This window comes from Sporisorium graminicola, chromosome SGRAM_8 (genome assembly GCF_005498985.1).
Source record: "Sporisorium graminicola strain CBS 10092 chromosome SGRAM_8, whole genome shotgun sequence".
Classification (NCBI taxonomy): domain Eukaryota; kingdom Fungi; phylum Basidiomycota; class Ustilaginomycetes; order Ustilaginales; family Ustilaginaceae; genus Sporisorium; species Sporisorium graminicola.
This window is the reverse complement of record NC_043738.1, coordinates 602,108-627,682: the sequence shown is the minus strand read 5'-3', so window position 1 is coordinate 627,682 and position 25,575 is coordinate 602,108. Positions and strand designations below refer to the sequence as shown.

Sequence of the window (25,575 nt, the reverse complement as noted above, 5' to 3'; positions counted from 1 at the left end):
ACCAGCTATCATTGATGATGTATCCAGAGCATTGGTACTACTGTAGGCAGCATCAGCCCTAAATAATATTTAAATATTAGGCCCCGCCCGCTTGCATTGACTGACGGATTTTCGACGCCAAATGCATGCGTGCGCGCGCGCGCAATGAATCAGTCAAATGGGCCCTCGTCCGGTTGAAAGGAAATTGCACTGGAAAGGATTTTGATTCCATCCCGGATTTATTTCTCGAAAAAAGTCGTGCCGAACTGAGGTGACTACAGTACTGTAAATGTCATGTTCTCTCGGCAATCACACAAATTTAAATTCAAGAAAAAGGACCGAATTCTTTTTGACCTCTAATTTTCGAAATCCAATAAAAATGAACTATACTGTACAGTATTGCACAGTATAAGTAAAATATGCTGATGCGGGAAAGCAGGGGAGGTGTTTCCCTTTTTTTCTCCCTTTTCTGGCCTTTTCGTTTCTTTTCTTTCCCCTTTTCCGATCTCTCTCGCGCAATTCTCTATCAATCGACCAGATTGGGCCGCCATCCCTTCCATCCGCCCCTTCCGACACCATCGAGCTTTTCGTTTCCGCATTGTCGTCGTCACCAACTACTTGTGGCATTGATCGTGGCTGCGCATACACACCACCTTTTCCCATATTCCAAGCGCATCGTCACTTGATCCGCGCCCTGCAGACAGGGTCCAGCTTGTGTCCCGATTTCCGACGCGCCGCCTACAACCTCCACGCGCAATCTGACGCGCACCGTATACGATACAGCACAAGCCGCGCCTCCACCGCCGCCGCTTCCTTGTCCAAGCTACTGTCGCGTTCTGTTTGCCAAACGCAGGCATGCCTTACAGACTCGAGTACGCCAACTCGAATCGCGCGGGCTGCAAAGGCCCACAGCCTTGCGCCGGCACCAAGATCTTCAGAGGTGAACTCCGTCTCGGTACTTTGGTCGAAATCCAGGGTTCTCAGTCGTTCCAGTGGAGACATTGGGGATGCGTCACTCCTAGGATTATTCGAAACATCCAGGACAAGGACGGCATCACCGACCCTGCCGACCTCGATGGCTTCGAAGACCTGATTCCTGAAGACCAGGCTCGTGTCAGACGCGCCTTCGCCGACGGTCACGTAGCGGCCGAAGATATCCCCGAGTCGGCGCTCAAGGCACAAGAAGACACTGAGGATGCCGAGGCTGTCGAGCAACAGGCTGCCTCTGCGGCCGCTCCTCCAACTCCTTCCCAACCTCCTGCCAAGAAGCGAGGGTAAGTCGACGCGCGAAGAAATTGTGCTTCTCGCTCAGATCTTATACTGACCTCACTGTTGTTGTTTTGTGCGTCTCGCCACTGTATACACGAATTTGCTTTGCTACAGACGCCCCTCGAAAGCATCTCTCGAGGCTGCCGCCGCTGCTGCAGGGCCTACCCCCTTGCAATCTGCGCCTGCGCCTATCGCGCCCAATGGTGTCAATGCCGCGACTACTGTCCAGCCACCTCAAGAAAAGAAGAAGCCCGGTCGTCCTCGCAAGAATGCCACTGCGCAAGCACCCGTGTCAGCTCCTGTAGCGGCACCTGCTCCAATTCCGGCTCCCGCTGCTACGCCTGGTGAGCCTTCTCCAAAGAAGCGCGGCCGTCCGCCCAAGAATGCAGCCGCAACTCCTGCTGCCCCAGCGCCGGCGGCTGCTGTCGCTCCTGCAACTCCTTCTCAGCCTGCTGCGCCCGATGCGTCGCCACCAAAGAAGAGCGGCCGTCCGCCCAAGAACGCAGCCGCAACTCCTGCTGCCCCAGCGCCGGCGGCTGCTGTCGCTCCTGCAACTCCTTCCCAGCCTGCTGCGCCCGATGCGTCGCAACCAAAGAAGAGAGGACGTCCCCCCAAGGCGCAAGTTGCTGCTGCGCAGCCTGCTCAGCCGGTGTCGGTTTCTGCCCCAGCGCCCGTTGCTGCGCCCGCTCCTGCTTCTCCCAAGAAGCGAGGACGTCCGCCCAAGTCTGCGACTGCTGCGGTAAGTGCTCCTGTCGCGCCTGCTCATATTCCAGCACCTGCACCTGTCCCCGCCCCCACCCCTCTTCCGACCTCGGCCGCAGCTGCTCCTGCCAGGAAGAGAGGCCGCCCCTCGAAGGAATCGATCGCTGCTGCTGCAGCAGCCGCAGCAGCGGCATCGCCCGTCGCAGCTCCTGCTCACAACTACCCGGTGGCAACACCTGGCCTGCCTTTGGCCGCCTTTCAAGCTCCTGTGGCTGCTCCCGGCGTCGCTGCTACACCAAACCCCAAGAAGCGTGGTCGCCCGAAAAAAGATACCTCGCTGCCTCAGGCCATCCCAAGTGTCGCAGCTAGCTATACTCCTCCTCAGCCCGCCTACGTTGCGCCACCGGCTCCTGCGACGTCTGTCACCTCGCCCGCCAAAAAGCGAGGTCGTCCGAAAAAGGAGACGGACCCGGTCGCTGCCAACGCTGCAAGTCTGAGCCAAGTTGTTACTCCACCGTTCCCACACACCCCGGTGACTTTGTCGTCTGCTAGCCAAGCTTCGCCCGCCGCGCCCAGCTCGGGCAAGAAGCGTGGCCGTCCTCCCAAGGAGAAGGTTGAGGGCGACGAGGCCGTCAAGCGTCCACGAGGACGACCGAAGAAGTCGGATGCCGGTATTAACCCTCTTGCCCCTGCGCCCGCGCCTGCTCCTGCTCAGGTCGCAGCCCCAGTGCCAGCCGCCGTGACGCCGGTCAAGAAGCCCCGCGGCCGACCAAAGAAGAACCCCTGAGCGCGACGCGCAGGTAGTTTAGCTCTCGAGAGCAACTCGGGTCAATTTGTGTGACGACTCGACCGGGCTTGTGTGCCGCTATGATATCCCATGTGTCTGTCTTGCTGCGCTGAAAAGATGCGCAAGTCTCAAACTGTTGCTTGTATAATCAGAAAAATTGTCTCCAACTGTACCTTGTACTAGTCTTGCTCGTGGCGAATTGATTCTTTATTCTCTCTCTCTCTCTCTCTCTCTCTCTCTCTCTCTCTCTCTCTCTCTCTCTCTCTCTCTCTCTCTCAGCGGGGCCGCATAAATCGGATTGATGGTCGAACTTGAGAGAAAGGCTTGGACTTTCGCTATTCCGCGGCGGCAAGCATGGTTGCTCGAGGGGCAAAGCTGTGCGACAAAGTGAGCGAACGAGACAGACAGCTAGACATCTGGAGGTGGACAGCATAATTGGGCACGTTGTGGACGATGGCAGTTGATGTGCAAGACGTAAAAGATGCGAGGGTCTCCGCTGTCACACGGTCATACGGGCAAAGGAAGGAGTTTACGTCGGAAACGGTAGGTGAGCCATTTTCGGCGCGCCAGCTACAGCAAGACCGCCGCGTGACGGAGGCTCTCCAACGAAACAAAAGAGACGGGGGGTCGAGAGTGAGACGAGACCTCCTTGTGTCGGGTTACATGAAGCTGATGGCAGCATACAAACCCGTGGATTTCAACTAGGCTTCCACGCAGTGTCGATACAACCCTTCCATAGACGGAAGGCATTGCCATACAGTACAGTATCATCGTATCGAGAGTGCTATTGCAGCTTAACTGACTTCGCCGCTGTCCGTCGGCGCCCTCGGAATCTAATTTTTGGCGGGAGATGGCAGAGTTTGACAGCCTCGTAACAAATTGCACTCTAAACCTTGATCCGTGCCGAGAAAAAAGAGCACGCCTCTTGCTCATGAATGACGGCTGAGGTTTCACTCGAGAAATCATCCGGATAAACGGAAGCGCTTCCGAGCCTGTCCTTCTGCAGAGCTCGTCGAGCAGAAAAACGTGAAGGAGAGGAGCGATTGATTACCTTTGGCTGTCGGCCTTTTCCCCAGCAAAGTCATTGCGCATCTGGCACCGTCCGAAAAAGTATTGTACAAATCAACGAAAAAGGAACAGGAACCAAAATTGCGGTCGAGTTGGCTCGTTCGCTGCAGATGCATAGTACTGCACAGTACAGTACAGTACTGGAAGAAGTTGCAGTCGGCAGCCACAAAGTGGTCTGTGTCGGGCGACCACATACTTGGTCGGTTGGGTCGCCGCCGTTGCTTCTACGCCCAGTGCAATAGTCGTGATACGAGACTCGAATCACACTCACCAAAAGCGCTGCAATATCGTGTCGTTTTGAGTTACCTTCGAACACCGTCCGTCCTCCAGCAAAGTGGCACAGACTCTCGGAAGAAACACAGGAAAATGACACGCGCACCAAACCCACTCAAATCACACACGCACGCACACGCACGCACGCACGCACGCCAACTTGGCAAAATCGCCGCTGACGCTCGACGCAGCCTTACGTGTTCAGGCGAAGAACAACTCTTGCGGCTGCTTGCCTCCTTGCTCCACGACCTTCCGTGCACGCTCGCTGCCATTCTGACAATCAGACGCTCGCCACCGCTTGCTAAGCTCTTCTTCTTCTCCTCCTCATCCCACCATCTTCCGTCTTCCGTCTTGACGTGGTGCTTTCGTCGTCACCTCTCGCATCTCTCGTCCTCACCTTCGTTTCACCTCACTTTCGTTGCCATCTTCCTTGTTGCCTCTGTTCCGTTCTGCAACGCAAAACCTCGCACAAATCGCTGGTCGTACTCGATCACTGGCAGTTTCAGCATCGGCTCCCCATCTCCTTGCGTAGACGGAAGGTTGCTCTCGCCACTTGGCTTGCAGAGCTCAACGTCCGGCCGACCCACCGAGCAGCGATCCACACCCGTCCTTCTACCAAACCCGCCACATAGATTTCTCCCCCGCCTGATCAGTTCGTCTTTCGACAACTGGCCGCACGACGCCATCGCAACTCGTTCATCGCATTTCGACCTCCTAACGCCTATATATCGATAGATCCACGGACACATTCGCCACCCGCAATCATTCCTCACCCACCCACTCACTCACACCTTCACTCTTCACTGCATCTCATCGTCTCCTCCTTTTCGCCTATACCTTCCCTCATTGCATCTCTCTTCGCACCCTTGCCTTTAGCATACATCGTCCCCGCTGATCATTGCATCCTTGGTTCGGCAACATCACATCAAACTTTTGTAGTAAGTCTGCAAGCGCTCGCTTTCAGCCGATCTCTGACGACGGTATCACTGACATCTCTCTTGCTCACCCTACCCCACGTCTCGTCTCTGATTTAACGGATTCACCAGCCTATCGCATCTCACTCCGGCCTCTGACCCAGCCATGGACCGTTCAGAGAATCACCGCGACCTTAACGCCGTCAGCAACCGTCTGGCCGCACAGACCGATCACCTTCAAGGCCACTTGCAGCAGCAACTCAACCTCAACAGCGCCGGTCAGGCTCGCAACATGTTTGCCTCCAGACCTGCCGGTCTCGCAAGTCTAGGCGAAGATGCCGAAGCCACCTCCGAAGCCGGTCATCCGTCCCAGTCTCAGTCGACATACGCTCGTCAAGGTGGTCCTCGCTTTGCTGGCAACGCAGCTTTCCAGAGCGCCATGGCTCGCCATTCGAATCAATCCGGCAACGTTGCTCCACCCTCTTCTTCTGCCGAATTTCGCGCCAATCTATCCCACCAGCGTCAGCTCAGTCTGCAAAGCCGCTTTGCTGATCTCGGTTATAACGTCGGTTCCGGTCTTGGTCCCAGTCCGAGTGAAGCGGACGATATGACTGATGATGGCGCAAGCTCAATTGGGTACGGCGCCTCGTCCTTTGACCCCACGCGAGGCCAACGCGGCCACGTCTCTGACTTCAGCTTCAGCTCTTCTGGCACCGCTTCGCACCGTCGCACCGGCAGCGATATGAGCGGCATGCTCTCCAACAGAGGCCATCAGCCCGCAGCAAGTGTTGGCGGCAACTCTAACTCGCTGTCCGCTCAGAGCCAGATGCTCGCCGAGCAGCAGATTGCCTTGCAGCAACAGATCGAGATGCTGCAGCTCCAACAGCAGCAACTCATGCATTCGGCAGGCCTTCCTCAACAACCTCACGCATCGGGCGCCAACCCGCTCAATGGTGGCAATCACAGCTTCGGTGGTCATCGCCGCATTCAGAGTCATGCCCCTCGCTCGGGTCCCATGGGCAGCTTCTCCACTGGCACCTCCTTCAACAGCGGCGGTCTCAGCAACTTTGCTTCCAGCCAGCCTGCCACTCAGGCTTCTAGCCTGCCGCGAGGTCACGGTCGCCGACACTCGGTCAACGTGCTTAACAAAGCTAATCAGCAGCAGCAGCAGCAGCAGCAGCAGCAGCAGCAGCAACAACAACAACAACAACAACAACAACAACAACAACAACAACAACAACAACAACAGCAACAACAACAGCAACAGCAACAGCAACAGCAACAACAGCCGCAGCAACAGACACAACAACAGCAGCAGCCGCAGCAACAGCGCGGCTCTCCCAACGCAGACAACACGCAATCCAACGGTCCCACCATGCATGCCAACCTGGACTTTTCCTTCCCAAGCACAGCCAGTGCCCAACGCACAGCTCAAGCTGCTTACCAACCTTCGCAGCCCACCGTCGGTCACTATGCTCGTCCCTCTGCTCAGCTGACCGATCTATCGCCCGACTATCTCATGGCCGGTGGCGGTCTCGTCAGTCTCAACTCCTTTGGCATGGGTGGCTCCATGACCGATCTCGCAGATGGCTTTGGTGGTGCCGGTGCCGGTGCTGGCACTCCTCGAGCCGGCCACGCTCGTGTTAACAGCACGCAGTGGCGCATGAACGGTGCACAGGCTCCTCAGCTCGTCGATCTGGCTCAGGCGCAGGCTCATCTTGCCATGCTCCACCAGTTCCGAGAGTCGGCCGCTGTCACTGGCCACTACCGCGCCCCCTCTATCGGCGGTGCTTTCAACCCCATGGCAGGTGGTTTTCCGGCCCATCAGTTCGGCGGTGGCATGGGCGGTAATGGTCCCGGTGCCGTTCAGCGCAAGGCTCTCTTTGGCAACTACCTTCCCCAAGGTACTCTGCCTACCCTCCTTGCCCACGGCAAGATTGTCGTTGGGGTGCTACGCATCAACAAGCGCAACAGGAGCGATGCTTACGTGACCACCGAGGTGCTCGACAGCGACATCTTCATCAGCGGCTCTAAAGACCGCAACCGCGCTCTCGAGGGCGATCTCGTTGCAGTCGAACTTCTCGATCCTCTCGAAGTCTGGAACGTTAAGAAGGAAAAGGAGGACAAGAAGAAGCGCAAAGAAGAGCAGAACGGACAGTTCTCGCGCAAGCCTGACAAGGCCAAGGATGATCTCGAAGTGGAGGGTGCCCAGCTTCGACTCATCGAAGACGAGGAGGAGACCGAGCAGAGCCCACCTCAGCTGGCCGGTCATGTGGTCGCCATCGTCGAACGCTCGCCCGGTCAGCTCTTCTCCGGCACTCTGGGCCTGCTCCGACCCTCGTCTGCTGCAACCAAGGAGAAGCAGCAGGCCGAGAGGGTGCAGCGCGAGGGTGCCAACGCTCTTGCTCCAGAGGTCAAGCCTCGCCCCAAGATCATCTGGTTCCGTCCCACGGACAAGCGTGTGCCCCTGATCGCCATCCCTGCTGACCAGGCACCCGAAGACTTCTGGGCCGAGGAGGGTCAGGAGAGCTTCAACAGTCGGCTCTTTGTCGCATGTATCAAGCGCTGGCCCATCACGTCGCTCCACCCCTTTGGCGCTCTCGTCGAGGAGATTGGTGTGATCGGCAACGTTGAGGCCGAAACCCAGGCTCTGCTCAAGGACACGCTCAGCTCCGCCACCGAAGCGTTCACAGAGGGTGCACTCAAGTGTCTGCCACCTCTTCCGTGGAAGATCTCCGAGAAGGAGTTCGAAACGCGCAAGGATTTCCGCTCTCACCGCGTCTTCACCATCGACCCTGAAACTGCCAAGGATCTCGACGATGCCGTGCACGTCGTACGCTTGGAGAATGGTAACTTCGAAGTCGGTGTCCACATTGCCGATGTCTCGCACTTTGTCAAGCTCGGCTCGAGCCTCGACCGCGAGGCCCGCAAGCGCGGTACCTCGGTCTACCTGGTTCAGCGCGCCATCCCCATGCTCCCCCCCACGCTCAGCGAAGAGCTTTGCTCCCTCGTGCCTGACGTCGAGAGGCTCACATTTTCCGCTGTGTTCACGATGAACAAGGATGCGCAGGTGGTGAACAGCTGGTTTGGAAAGTCAATCATCAAATCGTGCGCCAAGCTCGCTTACGCGGATGCGCAGAAGGTGATTGAAGGCGGCGAGATGCCCAAGGACAAGATCAACGCACACCAGCCCAAGGAGATCGCCGAGGACATCCTCATCTTGCACAAGCTCGCGCAGAAGATGCGTGCCCGCCGATTCGAGACGGGCGCCCTCCGCATCGACAATGTCAAGCTCAGCTTCAAGCTCGACGAGAACGGTCTGCCCACTGACGCCAGCATCTACTCTTCGTACGACGCGCACCGATTGATAGAAGAATTTATGCTTCAGGCCAACATGGCTGTTGCTCAGCAGATCGCTGCTGGTCTACCGGACCTCGCGCTCCTTCGCCGACACGAGAAGCCGCTCGACCGACGTCTCGAAGGCTTCCTGCGTCGTGCCAAGTCGATGGGTTACGACATCGACATTTCGTCCGGCGGCTCGCTGCACCGCAGTCTCAAGGAGGTTAAGGACGATTCGGCTCGTCTGGCGCTCGAGGCCCTCGTGACCAATGCCATGACGAAGGCTAAATACTTTTGCACGGGCATGGTCGACATTGCCAAGTACCACCACTATGCGCTCAACGTGCCAGTCTACACGCATTTCACATCGCCTATCCGACGCTACGCCGACCTGATGGTGCACCGCCAGCTCGAGGTGGTGCTGGCCGAGCAGGACAAGTTCCCCGTCGACCGCGAGGCGATGGCCAAGATCGCGCAGCAGTGCAACGTGAAGAAAGATGCGGCCAAGCTGGCGCAGGAGCAGAGTGCGCACCTGTTCCTGTGCTTGCTGATCCACGACCTGACCATGCGCTATGGGCCCGTTGTTCGCTCGGCGACGGTGATGGGGGTGCTCGATGCAGCGTTTGACGTGATCGTGCCCGAGTTTGGCATCGAGAAGCGCGTGCATGTGGACCAGATGCCGATCGAGAACCACACGTATGACGAGCAGACCAATGCGCTCTCGATCTACTGGAAGGAGCACGTCGACGTGATTGCCTGGCTCGCCGAGACGTCGGACGACGTACACGTAAAGAAGCTGCAGGAGGTGGCGCAGCAGCATCAGATGATGGAGATGACGTCGCAGTCGCAGACGGACGAGGCCGCGCTGTTTGCTGACGACGACGACGAAGACGACGAGACGTCGACGGCTGCCATCATCCGGCAGCATAATGTGGAAGCTGCCAAGGAGTCAGAACAGCGCGCAAAGAGTCTGAACAAGGCTGCGCTGCAGTTTGACGGTGTGCAGCAGGGGCGTGATAACGTGCAGACGATCCGCGAGTTGATGCATGTACCTGTGATTGTGACTTCGGACATGTCCAAGTCTCCGCCCGTGCTCAAGGTGTTTTCGGTCAACCCTTTCGCCGGTGGCCATCATCATTAGTGGGGGAAAAACATCTTGTTGGGATCCCATAGTTGCGATCGCCCAGAACTCTCTCCCCGCCTTTCGGTCCGACGTACGTCCAGAAGCAAGTATGAAAAGCAAACATCCCACGAGCGCCTCCATTCTAGAATCCACAAGTCAAAGTCACATAAGCAAGCAAACGGTCGTGTCCAAAAGACCGTTCCACATGTCCAATCTCAGCATCATTTTGTTCAATTTCATCGTACAATGTTCTTCAACTTTCCAGATGTGTGATCGGAGGTGAAGACACAAGACACGGGTTTGGCAGAGGGAGCGGCGTCGGTGGTCGCTCGGAGTGTCTTGATCGTGTCTGAGAGCGAGAGAGAGCGAGAGTGGAAGGGGGCAGCCGCGAGCCGTGCGCCGTTCACTGAATGAGGCGGACGGTCTCGCTTCCAATGTCCGCTCTCCAACGAACGCCACAACAGCAACAGCTTCAACAAAACACACCTTCTACCCCCTGCCAAGCTGCAAAGTGACACATCCACTCGTGTGCTCATCAGCCCACTTCACAGCTAGTTCGGAGTCAAACAGACCACTTTGCGTACATCAAACCACTCAGACAGCCACGACCTAAAAATGAAAGAGTCAAAGGATATTTGCGAACGAGAGTCGAAGGGGGAGTACAGGTAGAAGGAACGACACAAGGGGTCAAGGAAGAGCTTCAACAGCTGCCAGTCGTGCGGCCCTTGCCGCCTCGCGCACGAGCTTTGCTGCGCAATGCTTAGTACTCGAGGTCCTCCTCGCCAACGTCGACCGAGTCAAGACCAACCTCTTCGTAGTCCTTCTCGAGGGCAGCGAGATCTTCACGTGCCTCGGAGAATTCACCCTCCTCCATACCCTCACCGACGTACCAGTGGACGAAAGCGCGCTTCGAGTAGAGCAAGTCGAACTTGTTGTCGAGGCGACCCCAGGCACCGGCGATGGCGGTGGTGTTGGCGAGCATGCAGAGCGAGCGCGAGACCTTGGCGAGGTCGCCACCGGGAACAGTGGTGGGGGGCTCGTTGCAGATACCGATCTTGAAACCGGTAGGGCACCAGTCGACGAACTGGATGGTGCGCTTGGTCTTGATGGTGGCGACGGCCGAGTTGACGTCCTTGGGCACCACGTCACCACGGTAGAGGAGACAGCAGGCCATGAACTTGCCGTCACGGGGGTCAGCCTTGACCATCTGGTTGCCCTTCTCGAACGAGGAGAAGGTCATCTCAGCGACCGAGTTCTGCTCGTGGCCGGCCTTGGCAGCCGAGAGGATGGGCGCGTAGGTGGCGAGCGGGAAGTGGATACGCGGGAAGGGCACCAGGTTGACCTGGAACTCGTTGAGGTCGACGTTGAGCGAGCCGTCGAATCGGAGCGAAGCGGTGATGGACGAGACGACCTGGGCGATAAGCCTGTTGAGGTTGGTGAAACCAGGCGAGGCAATGCCGAGCTTGGTGCGGCAGATGTCGTAGATGGCCTCGTTGTCGACCATGAACGAACAGTCCGAGTTCTCGAGCGTGGTGTGGGTGGTGAGAACCGAGTTGTAAGGCTCGACGACGGACGAGCTCATCTTGGGGGAAGGGTAGACCGAGAACTCAAGCTTGGCCTTCTTGCCAAAGTCCTGAGCAAGACGCTCAAGGAGGAGCGAACCGAAACCAGAACCGGTACCACCACCGAATGAGTGGAAGACGAAGAAGCCCTGGAGACCCGAGCAGGCGTCGGCGAGCTTGCGGACGCGGTCGAGGGTCTGGTCGATAAGCTCCTTGCCGACGGTGTAATGACCACGGGCGTAGTTGTTGGCGGCATCCTCCTTACCGGTGACCAGGGTCTCGGGGTGGAAGAGCGAACGGAAGGTACCTGTGCGAACCTCGTCGACGACATTGGGCTCCAAGTCGACGTAGATGGAGCGGGGCACATACTTGCCGCTGCCGGTCTCGCTGAAGAAGGTGGAGAAGCCGTCGTCGTTCTCAGAGGGGCTGCCCTCGAGGATGCGACCATCGGGGCTGAGACCGTGCTCGGCGAGGTAGAGCTCCCAACAGGCGTTACCGATCTGGATACCGGCCTGACCGACGTGGAGGGAAAGAACCTCACGCATGATTGATGTTGTTTAGGGGGGCTGTCGAGGAATAAGCACGAAACGCGAGATGTCACATTGTCAGCCACCGCTATCTATGTGCATAATGGTGCTGTCTCTTGAGGAGAGAACAGACTGGCACGCGGATCTGGACCAAAGCAGCCTCGTGCTCGCATGCAAAGGTTGTATGGAGAATACTTACGAATAGGTAGAGAAGATTGGTGATGAAGATGGGAGGTGCGCTCAGAAGTAACGTAGAGCGAGAATTGTGTTGGTGGTGGCCGAGAGGATGGGATGGGCGCGACGACGTCGACAAAGGCAGGCTGGCAGAGGATGGCAGCGCGGGCGCCGCGAGGTGTTGGCATTGCGGAACTGCGTGTAGCCCTCAAGGGAGGACACTCGACGAAGTGATGCAAAAAGCGCGACACTGCGCAAGAGCCTGCGTGTGTTTTCGGACCAACACCATTTGAAAAGGCACACACTTTTGTATTTTCGATTTGAATCAGAATTAAAACACTTGGACGGAGGAAAGTGCGCGTTGTGTGTGACTTTACGAAGGTGATGTTCGTTCGAAAGATGTGATTTCAGAGAGACGCATACGCGCGACATACGCGACAACATACTGGAATTTCTAAGACCTGTTAAGCCTGTCCGGACTTGGTCACGTGCGCGTCTCGATTGGAAGCCTTGTCCTGCTCTTCGTGGTGCCATTGCCAGATGAGAATGGGTGAATAGCAGCAAGGCCTCGACGAGGATGATTCACGTTGATCGCTGATACGTTGCCAGGTGCACAAGGCTGTCTGTGTGGATGAGAGGGATTTGGTGAGGGTTGAGCCTCAGAAATCCGCTGCAGGGCCTTGACAAGGAAAATGCGGCGAAAAGCCGACGATCCAAACGCGGGTCGAGCGGATCAACATTTCGCAGTCGGTGACCTGTCATGTTTGCTTGACCCGGGTCTTCTTAGAGCCACCTTGATGGCAAGTGAGCATGGAGAAATGACGTGCAGCATTGCACTACGACCAACAGCTGCCTATGGTCCGAGGAGCTTGAAAGGCGCGGATGCTTACTAGGCAGAGTAGCATTGAGCCCACCCGAATGAACGAATGAGCAAGAGGGCGTTCGTTCGTTGTGTGTGTCCGTGCGGACGCTTTGCTTGAAGAAGGCTAAATTTCTCAGATAGAGAAAAAATTCGTGATTGCTGGTGGCTCGGATTTCCAAGCAGCAGAGCCAATTTCTCCAGACCTGAGGATTCGGTGTGACTTGGCGTTAGCGTCAGTGGAGAGATCCGTCATCGGCAGCAGCTGGCCAATTTGCGATTACAACTGCAACAAAGTTACGACAGGCCGGTGCACAGCTCTTCAAAATTTCTTGCTCCTCGGTGCCAGACTCTTTTCCTCAACCACACCATCCGAGTCCAACATCGTCAACGAACCTCGCGCAGCGATCTCTTTCTCAAGCCCTTGGAGCGCTCGATTTTGCACGATCCTGCAGCTTCTGTGGTCTGTGACTGGCGGCCAGGAGGTAGGCTCAACTCGCCGGTGTCAAGGGCCGTCTCTGTGCGCAGCTCACGATGAGCTCAACCAACGCTTCCACATCACAACCTCAGGATCACACAGGCTCGTCAGCCTCGACTCGACTCTCTTCTGGAGCAGCGAAACTATCAGAACCTTCATCCTCATCCTCGACTAAATCTACAAGCTCGGTCGGAACATCGTCTCCGGCACAACCCGCCGATTCACCGTCTCGACTCGGCTCCAATTTCTGGTCTTCGTGGGTCTCGCCGTCCTCGTCCTCGGCTGTTGCCGCTTCTGCCGCCATGGAGAAGCGAACAAGGCCACGTCGTCCTTCCTTCGAGGAATTTCGTGCCGAGGAACCCCCACAGGCCCGTCTCATTCGCCTTCGTGGCCTATTCGATACTCTTCTCGATGAGGACGATGAGCAGGCTTTGGCCGGCGGCAGAGCCCGGGAGGAATGGATCAAATCGGCTCGTCGTGCACGCTACGGTGCCGGCGGAAGCCTGGCTCGTGGCAGTCTCGCTCCCTCGGACATTCGCAACTCCACCGTCGGCTTTGAGGCATGCACCGCATCGCCTTCGGCTTCTTCTGCCGACACCTCATCGCCCTCGAGCTCGACATCTTCATCGGCACCTTCCGACAAAGCGCCATCGTCCTTGTCATCGACAGACTCGCACCTTCCAGCACCACCACCGCCTCCACGACAATCGTATGCCAAGGAGCTTCTCAACCAGTGCCGCAAGTGCCGTGAGGATCTCGAGGCTCAACGCGAACGGCTCATCGAGGGGCAAGCCAAACGTTGCGACAGTCCCTCCCGCTCCTCTTCATGGGGCTTGCCTACCTGGCTCGGTGGCAGTGACAAATCTCCTGACGCTGTGAAGGACGTTGCCGAATCCTCCAAAAGCACCATCGCAGCCGTCAAGGAAAAGATCCTGCCCAAGGCTTTGTCCGGTTCCTCAAAGGAGGAGGAAGAGAAGGCATCGTCAGATTCCACATCGTATCTCGGCTCCATCGGATCTCTCCTCGGCTACGGAAATGCATCGACCTCGGACGCAGAGGCCCTCGGCTACGGCCACAACCCGCCAGATATGGAGCACGAAGCTGGTTGGACTGGCAGCGGTGTGTGGGGTCTCTCTGCCGTCGGTCACAAGAAGCGGGCTGCCGATCGCGACCGGGACGAGAAGGTCCGTCAAGGTCATAAGGTCGATGATGACGGTGGCGCTCGTCAACGACAGATCGAATGGGAGGGCTTCCTCGCCTACGCTGAAAACAAGGAGCGTGAACTGTACAATATTTTTGTCGAGATGGACAAGAATGGCGACATGCGACTCGACGTTCAAGAGATCCACACGGCGCTCGATCGCGCTGGCATCGACGTGCCGCAAATCTCGCTCGACGACTTTGTCGCCAGTCTCACCAGCACTCGCACCTTGTCCCACGTCAGCGGCGACAAGACCTACGTCACTTTCCCCGAGTTCCGCGATTATCTTCTGTTGCTGCCGCGCAAGCCTTCGGTATCGGAGATCTTCCGCTTTTACCAGGTGCGAAAGGCGTTTGGTCTCTTTGGCATGGGTGGCATCTTTGCAGAACTCACCGTGGGCTGGGGTAGGACTGAGCGCGGTGCCACGGCTGTCAACTTTGACGGCGACGTCAGCTTGGCGGGAGAAGAGAAGAAGAGGGAGTCGCCCGCGGCCAAGGAGGCGAAACGAGCGGAGAAGCTTGGTAAGCGTCAAGAGGCGGCTGCTGCTGCTGCGACCAAGGCGGTTGACGACGCAGTTGATTCCACCCCGGACGGACCAGCGTCTTCCTCATCAACCACATTGGACAGCAAGGATGAGATCAAGCAACAGGTAGCCCAGGATGCGGCAGCGGCAGCCAAGACAGCGCACGACCAAATCATCGACGAGGAAGAGGAGGAAGACGACAATGACATGATCCGTGGAGCCGTCGCACTCAAGTTCTTGGTGGCCGGTGGTATCGCAGGAGCCGTCTCACGTACAGCCACTGCGCCGTTTGACCGTCTCAAGATCTATCTCATCACCACGGCTCGGTCCCCTGACGTGGCAGAAGCTGCTAAAGCCGCCGTCTCGGGTCAGGCAGGCGCCAATGGAGCATCGGCAGCCAAAGCAGCCGGTCAAGGTCTGGGTATCTTACGGGAGGCGCTGTGGAACCTGTACCGTGATGGCGGCGGTCTGCGAGCGTTCTGGGTGGGCAACGGCTTGAACTGTCTCAAGATCTTCCCGGAGAGCGCGATCAAGTTCCTGTCATACGAAACGGCGAAGAGGGCGTTTGCCAAGTATGTGGACAACGTGTCGGACTCTCGCGATATCTCGGGCTCGAGTCGGTTCATGTCCGGTGGATTTGGCGGTATCACGTCGCAGCTGGCGATTTATCCGGTGGAAACGCTGAAGACGCGGTTGATGTCGTCGCAGAACGCCAAGACGTCGTTGCAGGGGAATGCGCTGCTGGCCAAGACGGCCAAGGACATGTGGGCTGCGGGTGGGCTGAGGACGTACTATCGTGGTCTGACCGCGGGCTTGATCGGCGTGTTCCCGTATTCAGCGATCGACATGTCGACGTTTGAAGGGATCAAGCTGTTCTACATCAAGTACACGGGCAAGGAAGAGCCGGGCGTGCTAGCGCTGCTGTCGTTTGGGTCCGTTTCAGGCAGCGTGGGTGCTACGACCGTGTATCCGCTCAACTTGATTAGAACGCGATTGCAGGCTGCAGGGACCCCGGCTCATCCGGCGACGTATGACGGATTCTGGGATGCGGCCAAGAAGACGTACGTCCGCGAAGGATTCGTTGGCTTTTACAGAGGCTTGGTGCCCACGTTGGCCAAGGTCGTGCCTGCGGTCAGTATCAGCTATGTCGTGTACGAGCAGAGCAAGAAGCGTCTTGGTGTTCAGTAGACAAATTTATAGACTTTGGTAATCTGCTTGTTTGATTGACTGAGTGCGTGTGGTAGTTTGTCGAGCGGAAAAGTTACGAAGAGGTAAGTTAGATGCGAGTTGCTCAACAAGCGCTTAGGAGTGTTCATCACCTTCGAAGCTGCACACTTCTTCACACAGAATGCATTGGACGGTGTGGTCACCTCAAGGTGCAATTTGCGATCGACTCTGAGTGACAAGTGATTAATCCAGCCCCAAGCTTTTGCGCGCATCATCCAGTCTAGGCCTGACCCATACGCTTCCGGACAACTCGATTGCGGCGTCGACGGCCTGCTTGCCGACCTGCATCAGCTCGGCCTTGTGCTCCTCGACCCACTCGGCCAGCTGCAATCCTTCTGCCTCGGCTTCGGCGATGTTGCGCTGTTCGATCGACTCTACCACGCAGCGGGAGAGGACCCAGGTGAGCAGTTCGGGTGCGGAGCGCGCGAACCTGTACAGCAGGCGTGCGGGGGTTGGCAGGGCGAGCGACAGTGTCGACTGCTCAAGTCGCGGCGATGTGCGGCCGGAGGAAGCGGCGAAGGAGCTATCGGGAGTGGCCGCGTTGATGCACGAGTTGCAGCAGGACGAGGAGCCTTCGTCTGTGTTCGGTCCTGATGCATCGGAGGAGGCGGTGGTGGTGGCCCACGCTGGCTGAGTCTGCCTGGTGCCACCGTGAGGGCAGGAGGAGAGAGGCTCGTCTTCGACGACTGTATCGTTGAGAATGGGCTCGAGATCGACGTGATACGCAAATATGTCCCAGGGCATTCCCGCCACCCCTGCTGAAACCTCACTGCCATCCACTGATTTAGCTGCAAAGTAGTCGTCCGCGGGAACACTACCCGCCGTATCTCGCGACTTGCGTGACACCAGCTTGCTCATCTTGTCCAGGAACGCCTTCTGCCCCTTTCCCAACAGCGTTTCACGAATAGATGCGTCCTCGACACCATCCCGCAGCGCATAGGCACGAATCAAGTTGCACCCGAGCGCCCACAGATCACCCGACGGGCCCATACGTCGACCCATCGGACCGGGGCATGCCTCAGGCGGGATCCAATCGTAGCTGACCAGCTGCACTTGCCCATCCCCGCCCGGAATACCTCGGTACGGATTCGCGTTCTCGTAGTCGATCACGACCAGCTCTCCGTTTTCGTCAAACATGAGGTTTTCGAGCTTGACATCGCCATGCATCCACCCGGAAGCGTGGAAGCGCGAGAGTGTGCGGATGGCTTGCACGAAGACGTTGAGGATGACGCCGTTCAGCTCGGCTTCTTCGCAGCCTGCAATGACGAAGAAGGCTTCCTCGGGGTAGTCCTCCTCCAAACGAACGTATCGGTCATCTTCGGTCTTGAGAATCTTCGAGACGGCACCGCTGCGGGTCGGGTTGAGCGTCTGTGCTTTTTGGACTTCATCAAGAATATCATCTAGATAGGTCTCTTCCAGCTCTTGTGCGAGCTCGCGCGACACCTTTCCCGCCGACGGATCGGCAGCCCTCAACTTTGCCTCGATGCTCTTGATCTCCATGGCTGCATAAAAGTTGCCGGCACTGTCCATGGCCCATCTGCGTAGCTTGGCCGCCGAAGAGACACGGTTGTCGGGCGTCGTGATGAGATAGACCTGGCTGCTGTTGCTGCCGTCGTCTACGGCAGAGCCCGATGGCGCATCACCAGCGTCGGTAAAGGAAGCCTGGGGAGACAATCGTCGGTTGTCGCCGCCGGAGCTATTGGACCTTCTTCGCGTGGTCTGCATGAAGACGGCATCGTCGTCATCGTGATCAAAACTGCTACCGGACCCTCTTCGACCCCAGGGCTTGGTGACGGGATGCTCTGAGTTGGAGAGATCCGCATCCTCAAACGAGCTGGTGCGCGGTTCGGCTTCAGCACTGAAGAGCCTCACGCTCAAGCCATCCGAGACTGCACCTTCACGGTAGGGGCCCGTCTTGTCGTACAGAGTGCCCTCGACCGTTTGTGGCTGCAGGCGCTTTGCGAGCTTGAGCGGGGGTGCGCGTGGCGAGGCACCTCGCGAAAGCGGAGAGAGGAAAGTGGACGATGTTCGATCTGTGGGCAGAAGCGATCGCAGGTCCTGGGCGCTCAAAGGGCCTTTGCCTTCGAGGGCCGCATCCGAGAGCGAAACATGCATGCCCACTGCATCGTGCAAACTTTCTTCGGCCTCTTGGATAGCAGGGCTTGCTTCGGTCGAGGCCGCCGCGGCCGCCGCGGCTTCTTGCAAGTTGGACCTGAGCCTGCGCAGGTGTGGGCGAGCGGCCTCGTCGAGGTCGAGCATCGCATGGGGCCCTGCCTTGTTGGGTATTGGCGCATCCTTAACCTTGGGCTTTGGTGCATGCGACTTGGCGATAGAAGTCTTGTCCTTCTTTTTGGATGGTCGCTCTTCGTTGGAATGCTTGACCTTTTTGGGCTTTTGCTGAGTGTCGTCCTTGGCGTCAACAGGTTTTGAAGCGGGATCGGCGACATCGACGCTGCTTGGATGACCGCTCGCAGGGTGAATCTGAGCAAGGGGACGGAGGAAGGGCAGTGCATCTGACGAGGCGGACGAACGTCGTCTCGGTGTATGAATGCCAATCACGGTCTCGTGTCGCTGGAAAGCAGCTTCGTGGCCATTGGAGGAGAAGCGTCTTGGTCGAGAGGAGGGTTGGGTTAGATCGAATGGTGTCATGGGAGGAGTAAAAGCATCTGAGGGCCGACGACTCCGAGACCCGGCACTGTAGCGCGAGGATCTTGAACGGCTGGAGCGGTACGACGTGCCGCTGTCGCTGTGGTCATCATCAGAGCCAGACGAATACGAGGAGAAGGCGCCGCGACTGCCACGGTGACTGTGAGCACTGATGGCGCTGGCTACCCTCTCCCAGCTGAAGATGCCGGAAAAGCGCTCGCGGTCGTATTGTCTCCATCGCTCGTGATCCTTGCCGAGGAAGAAGGTGGCGGCTTTGGGCGCATTGAAGCCGGGACGACCTGATGGACGGATGACGATGGGTGCTCTGACGGCCAGTCCCGAGTGGACGATGGGTGTGGAAGGTTCCTCGACTGGCGTATCGATGTCCTTGGGCGGGTAATGGTGCTGAAGCACCCGACTGCTGCTGGGCGCGGGATGCGCTCGCCGACGCGCGGGGGTTGGGACCACGGTAGATGAATGTGGGGTGGCGGAATTGAGGACGTCTTCAGCGGAAGCGCTATGTGCCATAGTGGGAGCTGCGGGCTTGCCGCTGGGGGGGATGGCCATGGCTGCCACACCCGATGTGAGGGTGTACGAAGTCGACAGAGCAAGTCAGGGTGTGAGGAAACGGACGCTTGACAAACTGCTTAAGGGTGGTCGATATTGCGTGTGAGAGAAGTGGTCAAGTTCGTGTTCGCCAGCGCAGGATGGTAGAACAAAGGCAAAGAGCTTTGCAATGACGAAACTGATGGCGTGGCGGTGATGTTGAGGTGGCTTGTTCGCAAAGGTTCGCTGTGGCCGCCCTTGCGGAGAACGAAATCGAAATTTAATCCTTTGGGTTGCAGAGCGCCTAGGCAAGCATAGGACTCCGGTCCGAAGAGCGAGCGCCAAAAAGTGTGCAGGTTGAGGTGAGGTCACACCCGCGTTGGTCGAGGATGATGGTAGTAACGGAAAAGGCAAAGCACAGCTCGAGGCGAGACGATCACGAAGCTCTGTTGGTGGGACTTGGATCCACGACCAGGAGGCAGAACATGCAATTGACGAGCTCGTGAGCTCTTGCGAGGCTGCAAAGTAAAGCTGAGTGAGCCGTCTTCAATTTCGACATAACACAGGATCGGATGGGTCGCGGGCGTGCCTGCTCCGGGAAGCTTTAAATAAAGAAATCAAAAATAGCAGGTCTCGGCAGCCCAAGCAGCAGTGAGTGTGCTGCATGAGTGAGCTACGAATCTGTGCCTTGGTGACGTCTTTTCTAGCGCGCGCAGCCTGCTTTGCCTCTTTTGTTCTCCTCATCATTCCAAATGGGAGGGACCGGACCTTCTACCAGGGCTTCCTTAACACAGCCAACTTCGAGTAACTAGATTCTCGCTACCTGAAGGTGACGATGTTCGGTCTGGTGGTGATTGGTTGGATCACAGGCCTGAAAACCGTCGGGCAATCCGGCACCCAGCAGACTGTGAGTCGAAATCGGAGTTTTTGGTGCGCACAAGATGACGAAGATTGCATTTACTCGACGAGCAAGACAGTACTGCTCATATGGCATTGGAGCGAGGATTGATGATCAGCGGTATGAGTGAGGCTGGTTCGGGTTCTGACACTTGCCCTACGACCGAGTCGTTCGGATAGCAAGCACGCGGCCAGATCGCATCGGGAGCATCGGAGACTTGCAACTCCGATCTTGACTCAGAAAGCGCTTCGTGCTTTGGCTTTGCTTGTTATGGCAGCTCAGCTCTACATATGATATGATAAACTGTGTGGGTGATCCAGTCGAGCACCTGTCATCCGCAGGTAGACCCTTGTTTTTTGGATTGCAAGCCCAGAGTCCATTCAACGCTGGCTGCGAGCCTTCTGTTCGTGGCAAACTACATTCTTGACGCACTCCAGCTGGAATTCCAAGCACTGTAGCTTTGCTGTACCATTTTGAATTCTTGAAATATTTGAATCTCAAAGATTCAAAATTGTATTTTGCAAGCCCACATGACACTGCGAATTCGAATAGAAAGAAAAAAATACCGAGCGACCGGTAAACACGGTGGACGGCCAGCGAGCGAGCGAGCGAGGGTGTGTTGGGCTGTAGAGTTGCCTCCATCGCTTCTGCACAATCTGGCTGCAGAGCCTCTGCTCTGTGTTGGTCTCGAGTTGCCGAGACTGAGTGCCAGACCGACGACCCTTTGCTGTATTGTTGTTCTCGCTGTCTGTCCTCTCTCTCTCTCTCTCTCTCTTCTCTCGACTCTGTCAGACACACTTCTTGAAAGTTTGGACGCTCGTCCAGTCGTCCCCTACCATCTGCCTTCATATCGTCTTCGGCTTCCCATTACCAAATCCCACCAGCATCCCATTGGCAGCGCAAGTTGTTGTCGAACGACCGGATTAGCAACAAGGAAAACATCTACAATAGATACGCATCGCACTTCGTTGATACCGCCTTTGCTTCCATTTACCACAGCCAATTCGGCACAGCTTTACCATGTCCACCTTGTCCGCCGGCGTCGTTGGCGTCCGTCATCCGGGATCTACCAGCGATAGCCCCGTTTACGACGTTCCTTTTGGTACCGTTCAACTTGCTTCTTCCAGTAAGGATGCTTCCGGCAACTTTGATCTTGCCTCGGGATTTTCTGCCCCGGCCGACTATGACAATCAAGACGAGGAGGACGACGAGGAGGGAGACGATGACGATGGTGACTCGGAGGATGGCGGAAAGGGAAAGGGAAAGAAGGGAAAGCGCGCACGTTCTGAAGCTAAGGGCGAGCGCGACATCAAGACCGGTCGTCGCAAGATCAAGATCGAGTTTATCGAAGACGACGCTCGCAGGCACATCACTTTCAGCAAGCGTAAGGCCGGTATCATGAAGAAGGCGTACGAGCTGGCTACGCTTACGGGCACACAAGTGCTCCTGCTCGTCGTGTCTCAGACTGGACTCGTGTACACATTCACAACGCCCAAGTTGCAGGCACTCGTCACTCAGGCTGAGGGACGCAACCTCATCCAGGCTTGTCTCAATGCTCCCGATCCTCCCAACGGCGGCGGTGACAGCGGGCAGGAGGACCACTCAGCCGATGAAGGCAGTGATGTCGACGATGGGTTTTCTCCCTCTGAATCGCAGGCCAGCTCCAACAAGCGCGCGGTGCAAAACAGGAAACGTCCTCGCACTGCGTCCACCAGCAAGTCGTCAAGCACGCCCGCATCGGCTGCCAGTGGTGGAGCTACAGCAGCAGCTGGCATCGGCGGTGGTGTTGGTGGCGAGGATGAGGGTGCCTCGGGTTCGCAACTCGGTACGGCCAAACGCGGTCGTGGTCGACCTCGCAAGAACACGGCCGGTACGGGAACAGCATCTTCCGGCGGCTCGGCGGCGGCCGACGCATCGCACCCGCCCATGCCTCCCCCGCCTGCCATGCACCAGAGCTTCAGTGATGACGCAGTGCAGCAGCATCAGCAGCACCACCAGCAGCAACAGCACCATCAACAAACACCGCAACATCAGCCTCAATACACCCACGTCCCCTCAGCCGACTTCTCCAACTATGCAGCTAGCGGCTTCTACGGCGACGCCTCCACGTCGACAGGTAACCACGATCTTGGCTTTGGTCAACAGACCAATCTTCCGGTCGACGCCAACCAGGCCGCTTGGTCCCAGACTATGTCGCCCAATAGTAACCAAGGCATGTTTGGTGCCGATCCACACCAGCATCATCGCCACCATCAGCAACAGCAGCCTGGATCCCAACAACAACAGCAACAACAGCCACAGCAACAACAACAACAGCAGCAGCAACAACAACAACAGACGCCACAATTCAACTACGCAGCTCAACATTTCGGTCACTTCAACCCGCAACAATTGGCGGCGCTACCACAAGAGATTCAGGCTCCTCGGCCCGCCTGGTGATGTCTCCAATCAGTCGTGCTTTCGCTATATACCCTCACCCCCGAATTGCAAGACGCGATGCACGCTCTGGATCGCATAGATATTTTCTTCTCCTCCTTGCTGTTCTGTTTACTGGCTTTTGTATCGAACCGTTCACATGCTCTTTTAATCCATCGTTCGTCGACGTTAGCAGCAACAGTCTTGAGTGAAAAAAGTCTATTCTGGAATGGTGGCGATCTCAACCAACGAAAGCACCCTCGTCGAGCTCGACGCCAAACTCATCCCTCGCCATCTGGCGCATGCTCTGCTCCAGATCGTCTTCGAACCCGCCCGCGTTGGGATCCCTCCTGCCCATCAACGCTGACACGGGCGCTCTAAAGAAATACCTCAACCAGTGCGAGACTCCGGAACCGATGAACGCCATGTCGAGCACGAGCAGGGTGGTTCGGAAGCGGACAAAGTCGAGGCGGTCCTTGATCCATGCGGCGAAGCGGTGACCTATTGTGCTAGTCTTGCCGGCGGAAGGCAGGGTGTGCAGCGGGCGGAAGACGCGGTACAGGCTGGGCGTTTCGGTGTTGGCGATGAGTGCGGCGGCAGCGTGCTTGGCGAGGATGTTGAGGCGGTTCACCGGTGAGCCGAGCACCTGGTTATTGGCTTGGATGATTCGCATCGAACGTCCGACGAAGAGCAGCTCCTTGGGCAGCAGCTCGGTGTGCACAAGGAAACTCTTGAGCTTCTCCTTCATCTCGCGCTGCAACTCGAGATCCGTCTTGCGGGTGTGGCCGCCCTGCTTGCCCGACTCATCCCTACTCTTGGGCTTGCTCCACGGCCGAAGCAACGTCGCAGACGCAAACAGCTCAGACGACCCCTCGCCCATCCCCCAACTCACGGTGATCTCGTCGAGCGTCTTGAGATCGAGCGTGAAGATCGCCTTCCACAGCTGCGCGTACTTGCGCCTGAAATCCTCGCTCAGCTCGACGTACAACCCATGGTCGATGAGCACCACCTGGTGCTGCCCTTTCTTGCCATTCGGATGCTTGCGGACCAGCACGTTCGACGGATGCCCATCCGCTTGCACAAACCCGTGCTGGAAAATCTGGCTCGCAAACGCCTCGCACACCGACTGCGAAACCCCCTTCGCTGACAACCCCCACTCCTCCAGCTTCTCCCGGTCCGTCATGCGACACGTACCTCCGATCCACTCCATGACCAGCACCCTCTGCGTGCACAGCTCCTCGTAAAATCGAGGCACGTAGCACGTCTTGCGCACCAACGCCTCCGGGTCTGTCTCGATGGCCTTCTTGGCGCGCAGCGAGTTAGCGAGTTCGTGTTGGAAAAACGTCTCCTGCTCGATCTGGTCTGAGATGTACTGGCCCGAAAACGCCAGCGGCAGCTCAAAGATGCGTTCGTACAGCTTGAGCAGGATGCGGAACGACCAGAGATCCCACTTGGCGTACTTGCGGATGTTGGGGCGCTGCACCTTGACAGCCACCTCGGGACCCAACGTTCCCGGCGGGGACGCGGGCGAAGGCTTGAGCCGTGCCTTGTGCACCTGCGCCACACTCGCCGCTGCTATAGGCACCTCGTCGAACTCGGCGAACACCTCCTTCGGATCCGCGCCCAGTTCTGCCGTCAAAACCTTGCGCACCTCGTCGTATGGCAAGCGCTCGGCGTTGTCGAACAGCTTCGTCAGCTGATGATACGGCTTGGGCAAGACAGCGGCTTGACAACCGATGGCTTGGCCGAGCTTGACGTAAAGTCCCTGGTTCTTCTCACAGACGTACATAAGCTTGTCGGCACATCGCTCGTGGAGTGCGTTGATGGACTCAAGCGAGTCGCGGTCAAAGTTGAGTTTGTAGTCCAAGGCAATTTGCAGGCCGGTCCAGGCGGTCAAGAGGTTGCGTTGCGCCGTTCGTGCATTCAGGTATTCGTCGAAGACATAGCCGATGCCCAATGCGGCCACTAGGATTCCGGATCGTCTCAGCCAGCGACCGGGTCGTGTGGGGGGTGCGTCTTGTTTCCCGTGAGGGCCGCTTGAGTTTTGAGAGGAAGCTGGACGCTGCGAGGCGGATGAGGAGCGGAACCACGAGCGACGAGCGGGTGTTTCGAGCTTGACGATGTGGGGGAGCGAGTCTGGCAATGGGGGCCTGATGCCTTGCGACTTGGCCGAGTGGGCAAGGATGTCCGAGATCGCGGTTTGCGGTTGGGTGCCTGAGCTGCCAATGTGAATGGTGCGGATCGTGCCAACGCTCTGGGCCAGGCTTCGGGGGAGTACAAGCACGCCAGTCAATGGCAAGGGTCGCATAGTCGAAGTGCAAGTTATCAAGCGGTGGCCCAAAAGACCCGATCGTAGTTGGAGACCCGGCATCGTGGATGCGACGGATGAACCGAAGCGATGAGTTGTGAGCAAGCCGAAACGCCGTTGACAAGACCTTGCGATTACGAATCGGGATGAATCTAAGGGAGGTTGTATGCCATGGTGACCGGGTCAAAAGCAGCGGGAGGAAAGAGATGGTTTGAAGGTAGGAAGGTGGGAGAGTCGAAGCCGTGTTTGAGAAGAGCCAGAAGGCTTACTTGATTTGCATGTAGGAGAGTAAACTGGCTACCAGACCTCCACAAGGCTCACGTAGCCGCTATCGCATCACAATGAAATGTCCAGAATGTTAGATTCGAAAGCTCGTTCGGCACGACGTCGACCCAAATGAAAGGGTAGTTGAAACCCGGATTTTTTCGATAGCGAGAAACGAAAATACTAATAATGAAGACAAGCACTCTCACTTTTGGGTGTGCGGCTAACACAAGAGGTGTCTGGCACGAGAGGGTCAACGGGTTGGTTCCCAGTGTGTCTATCGAAAGGGCTCGTGGCAGGAACAGATCAAGGCTGGACGGCTATCATGTACTTGTTTGCAAGATTGTGCTGAGCCGAGTTTAACTTGGAGAAAACCCAGAGACAGTTTGGGACGCGTCGAACCTTTTTCTTTTTTGGTTCCAAGTCGTCGGGGATATTTCTTGGCTGCTCGTGTGCGTGGTAAGGTCAATTTCGCGTTCTTTTTTCCCCCCTG

General features: G+C 57.2%; 7 protein-coding genes across 7 annotated transcripts; 4 read left to right on the top strand and 3 right to left on the bottom strand.

Moving 5' to 3' along the window:
* Nucleotides 1-834: 834 nt before the first annotated feature.
* EX895_005987 (uncharacterized protein) lies at nt 835-2,737 on the top strand (the record flags this gene model as incomplete). Its single annotated transcript, XM_029886579.1, has 2 exons — nt 835-1,253; nt 1,363-2,737. 2 exons carry the CDS (start codon nt 835-837, stop codon nt 2,735-2,737), a joined length of 1,794 nt encoding a protein of 597 aa, XP_029736892.1.
* Nucleotides 2,738-5,158: 2,421 nt separating this feature from the next.
* EX895_005986 (uncharacterized protein) lies at nt 5,159-9,472 on the top strand (the record flags this gene model as incomplete). The annotated part of the gene is made up of 1 exon (XM_029886578.1): nt 5,159-9,472. One exon carries the CDS (start codon nt 5,159-5,161, stop codon nt 9,470-9,472), a length of 4,314 nt encoding a protein of 1,437 aa, XP_029736891.1.
* A 742-nt stretch (nt 9,473-10,214) lies between these two features.
* EX895_005985 (uncharacterized protein) lies at nt 10,215-11,561 on the bottom strand (the record flags this gene model as incomplete). Its single annotated transcript, XM_029886577.1, has 1 exon — nt 10,215-11,561. One exon carries the CDS (start codon nt 11,559-11,561, stop codon nt 10,215-10,217), a length of 1,347 nt encoding a protein of 448 aa, XP_029736890.1.
* Nucleotides 11,562-13,110: 1,549 nt separating this feature from the next.
* Nucleotides 13,111-15,966, top strand: EX895_005984 (uncharacterized protein; the record flags this gene model as incomplete). Its single annotated transcript, XM_029886576.1, has 1 exon — nt 13,111-15,966. One exon carries the CDS (start codon nt 13,111-13,113, stop codon nt 15,964-15,966), a length of 2,856 nt encoding a protein of 951 aa, XP_029736889.1.
* Nucleotides 15,967-16,188: 222 nt separating this feature from the next.
* Nucleotides 16,189-19,218, bottom strand: EX895_005983 (uncharacterized protein; the record flags this gene model as incomplete). The annotated part of the gene is made up of 1 exon (XM_029886575.1): nt 16,189-19,218. The coding sequence occupies one exon, from the start codon at nt 19,216-19,218 to the stop codon at nt 16,189-16,191; it is 3,030 nt and encodes a 1,009-aa protein (XP_029736888.1).
* Nucleotides 19,219-21,115: 1,897 nt separating this feature from the next.
* Nucleotides 21,116-22,534, top strand: EX895_005982 (uncharacterized protein; the record flags this gene model as incomplete). Its single annotated transcript, XM_029886574.1, has 1 exon — nt 21,116-22,534. One exon carries the CDS (start codon nt 21,116-21,118, stop codon nt 22,532-22,534), a length of 1,419 nt encoding a protein of 472 aa, XP_029736887.1.
* Nucleotides 22,535-22,751: 217 nt separating this feature from the next.
* EX895_005981 (uncharacterized protein) lies at nt 22,752-24,818 on the bottom strand (the record flags this gene model as incomplete). The annotated part of the gene is made up of 1 exon (XM_029886573.1): nt 22,752-24,818. The coding sequence occupies one exon, from the start codon at nt 24,816-24,818 to the stop codon at nt 22,752-22,754; it is 2,067 nt and encodes a 688-aa protein (XP_029736886.1).
* Between the last annotated feature and the right edge of the window lie 757 nt (nt 24,819-25,575).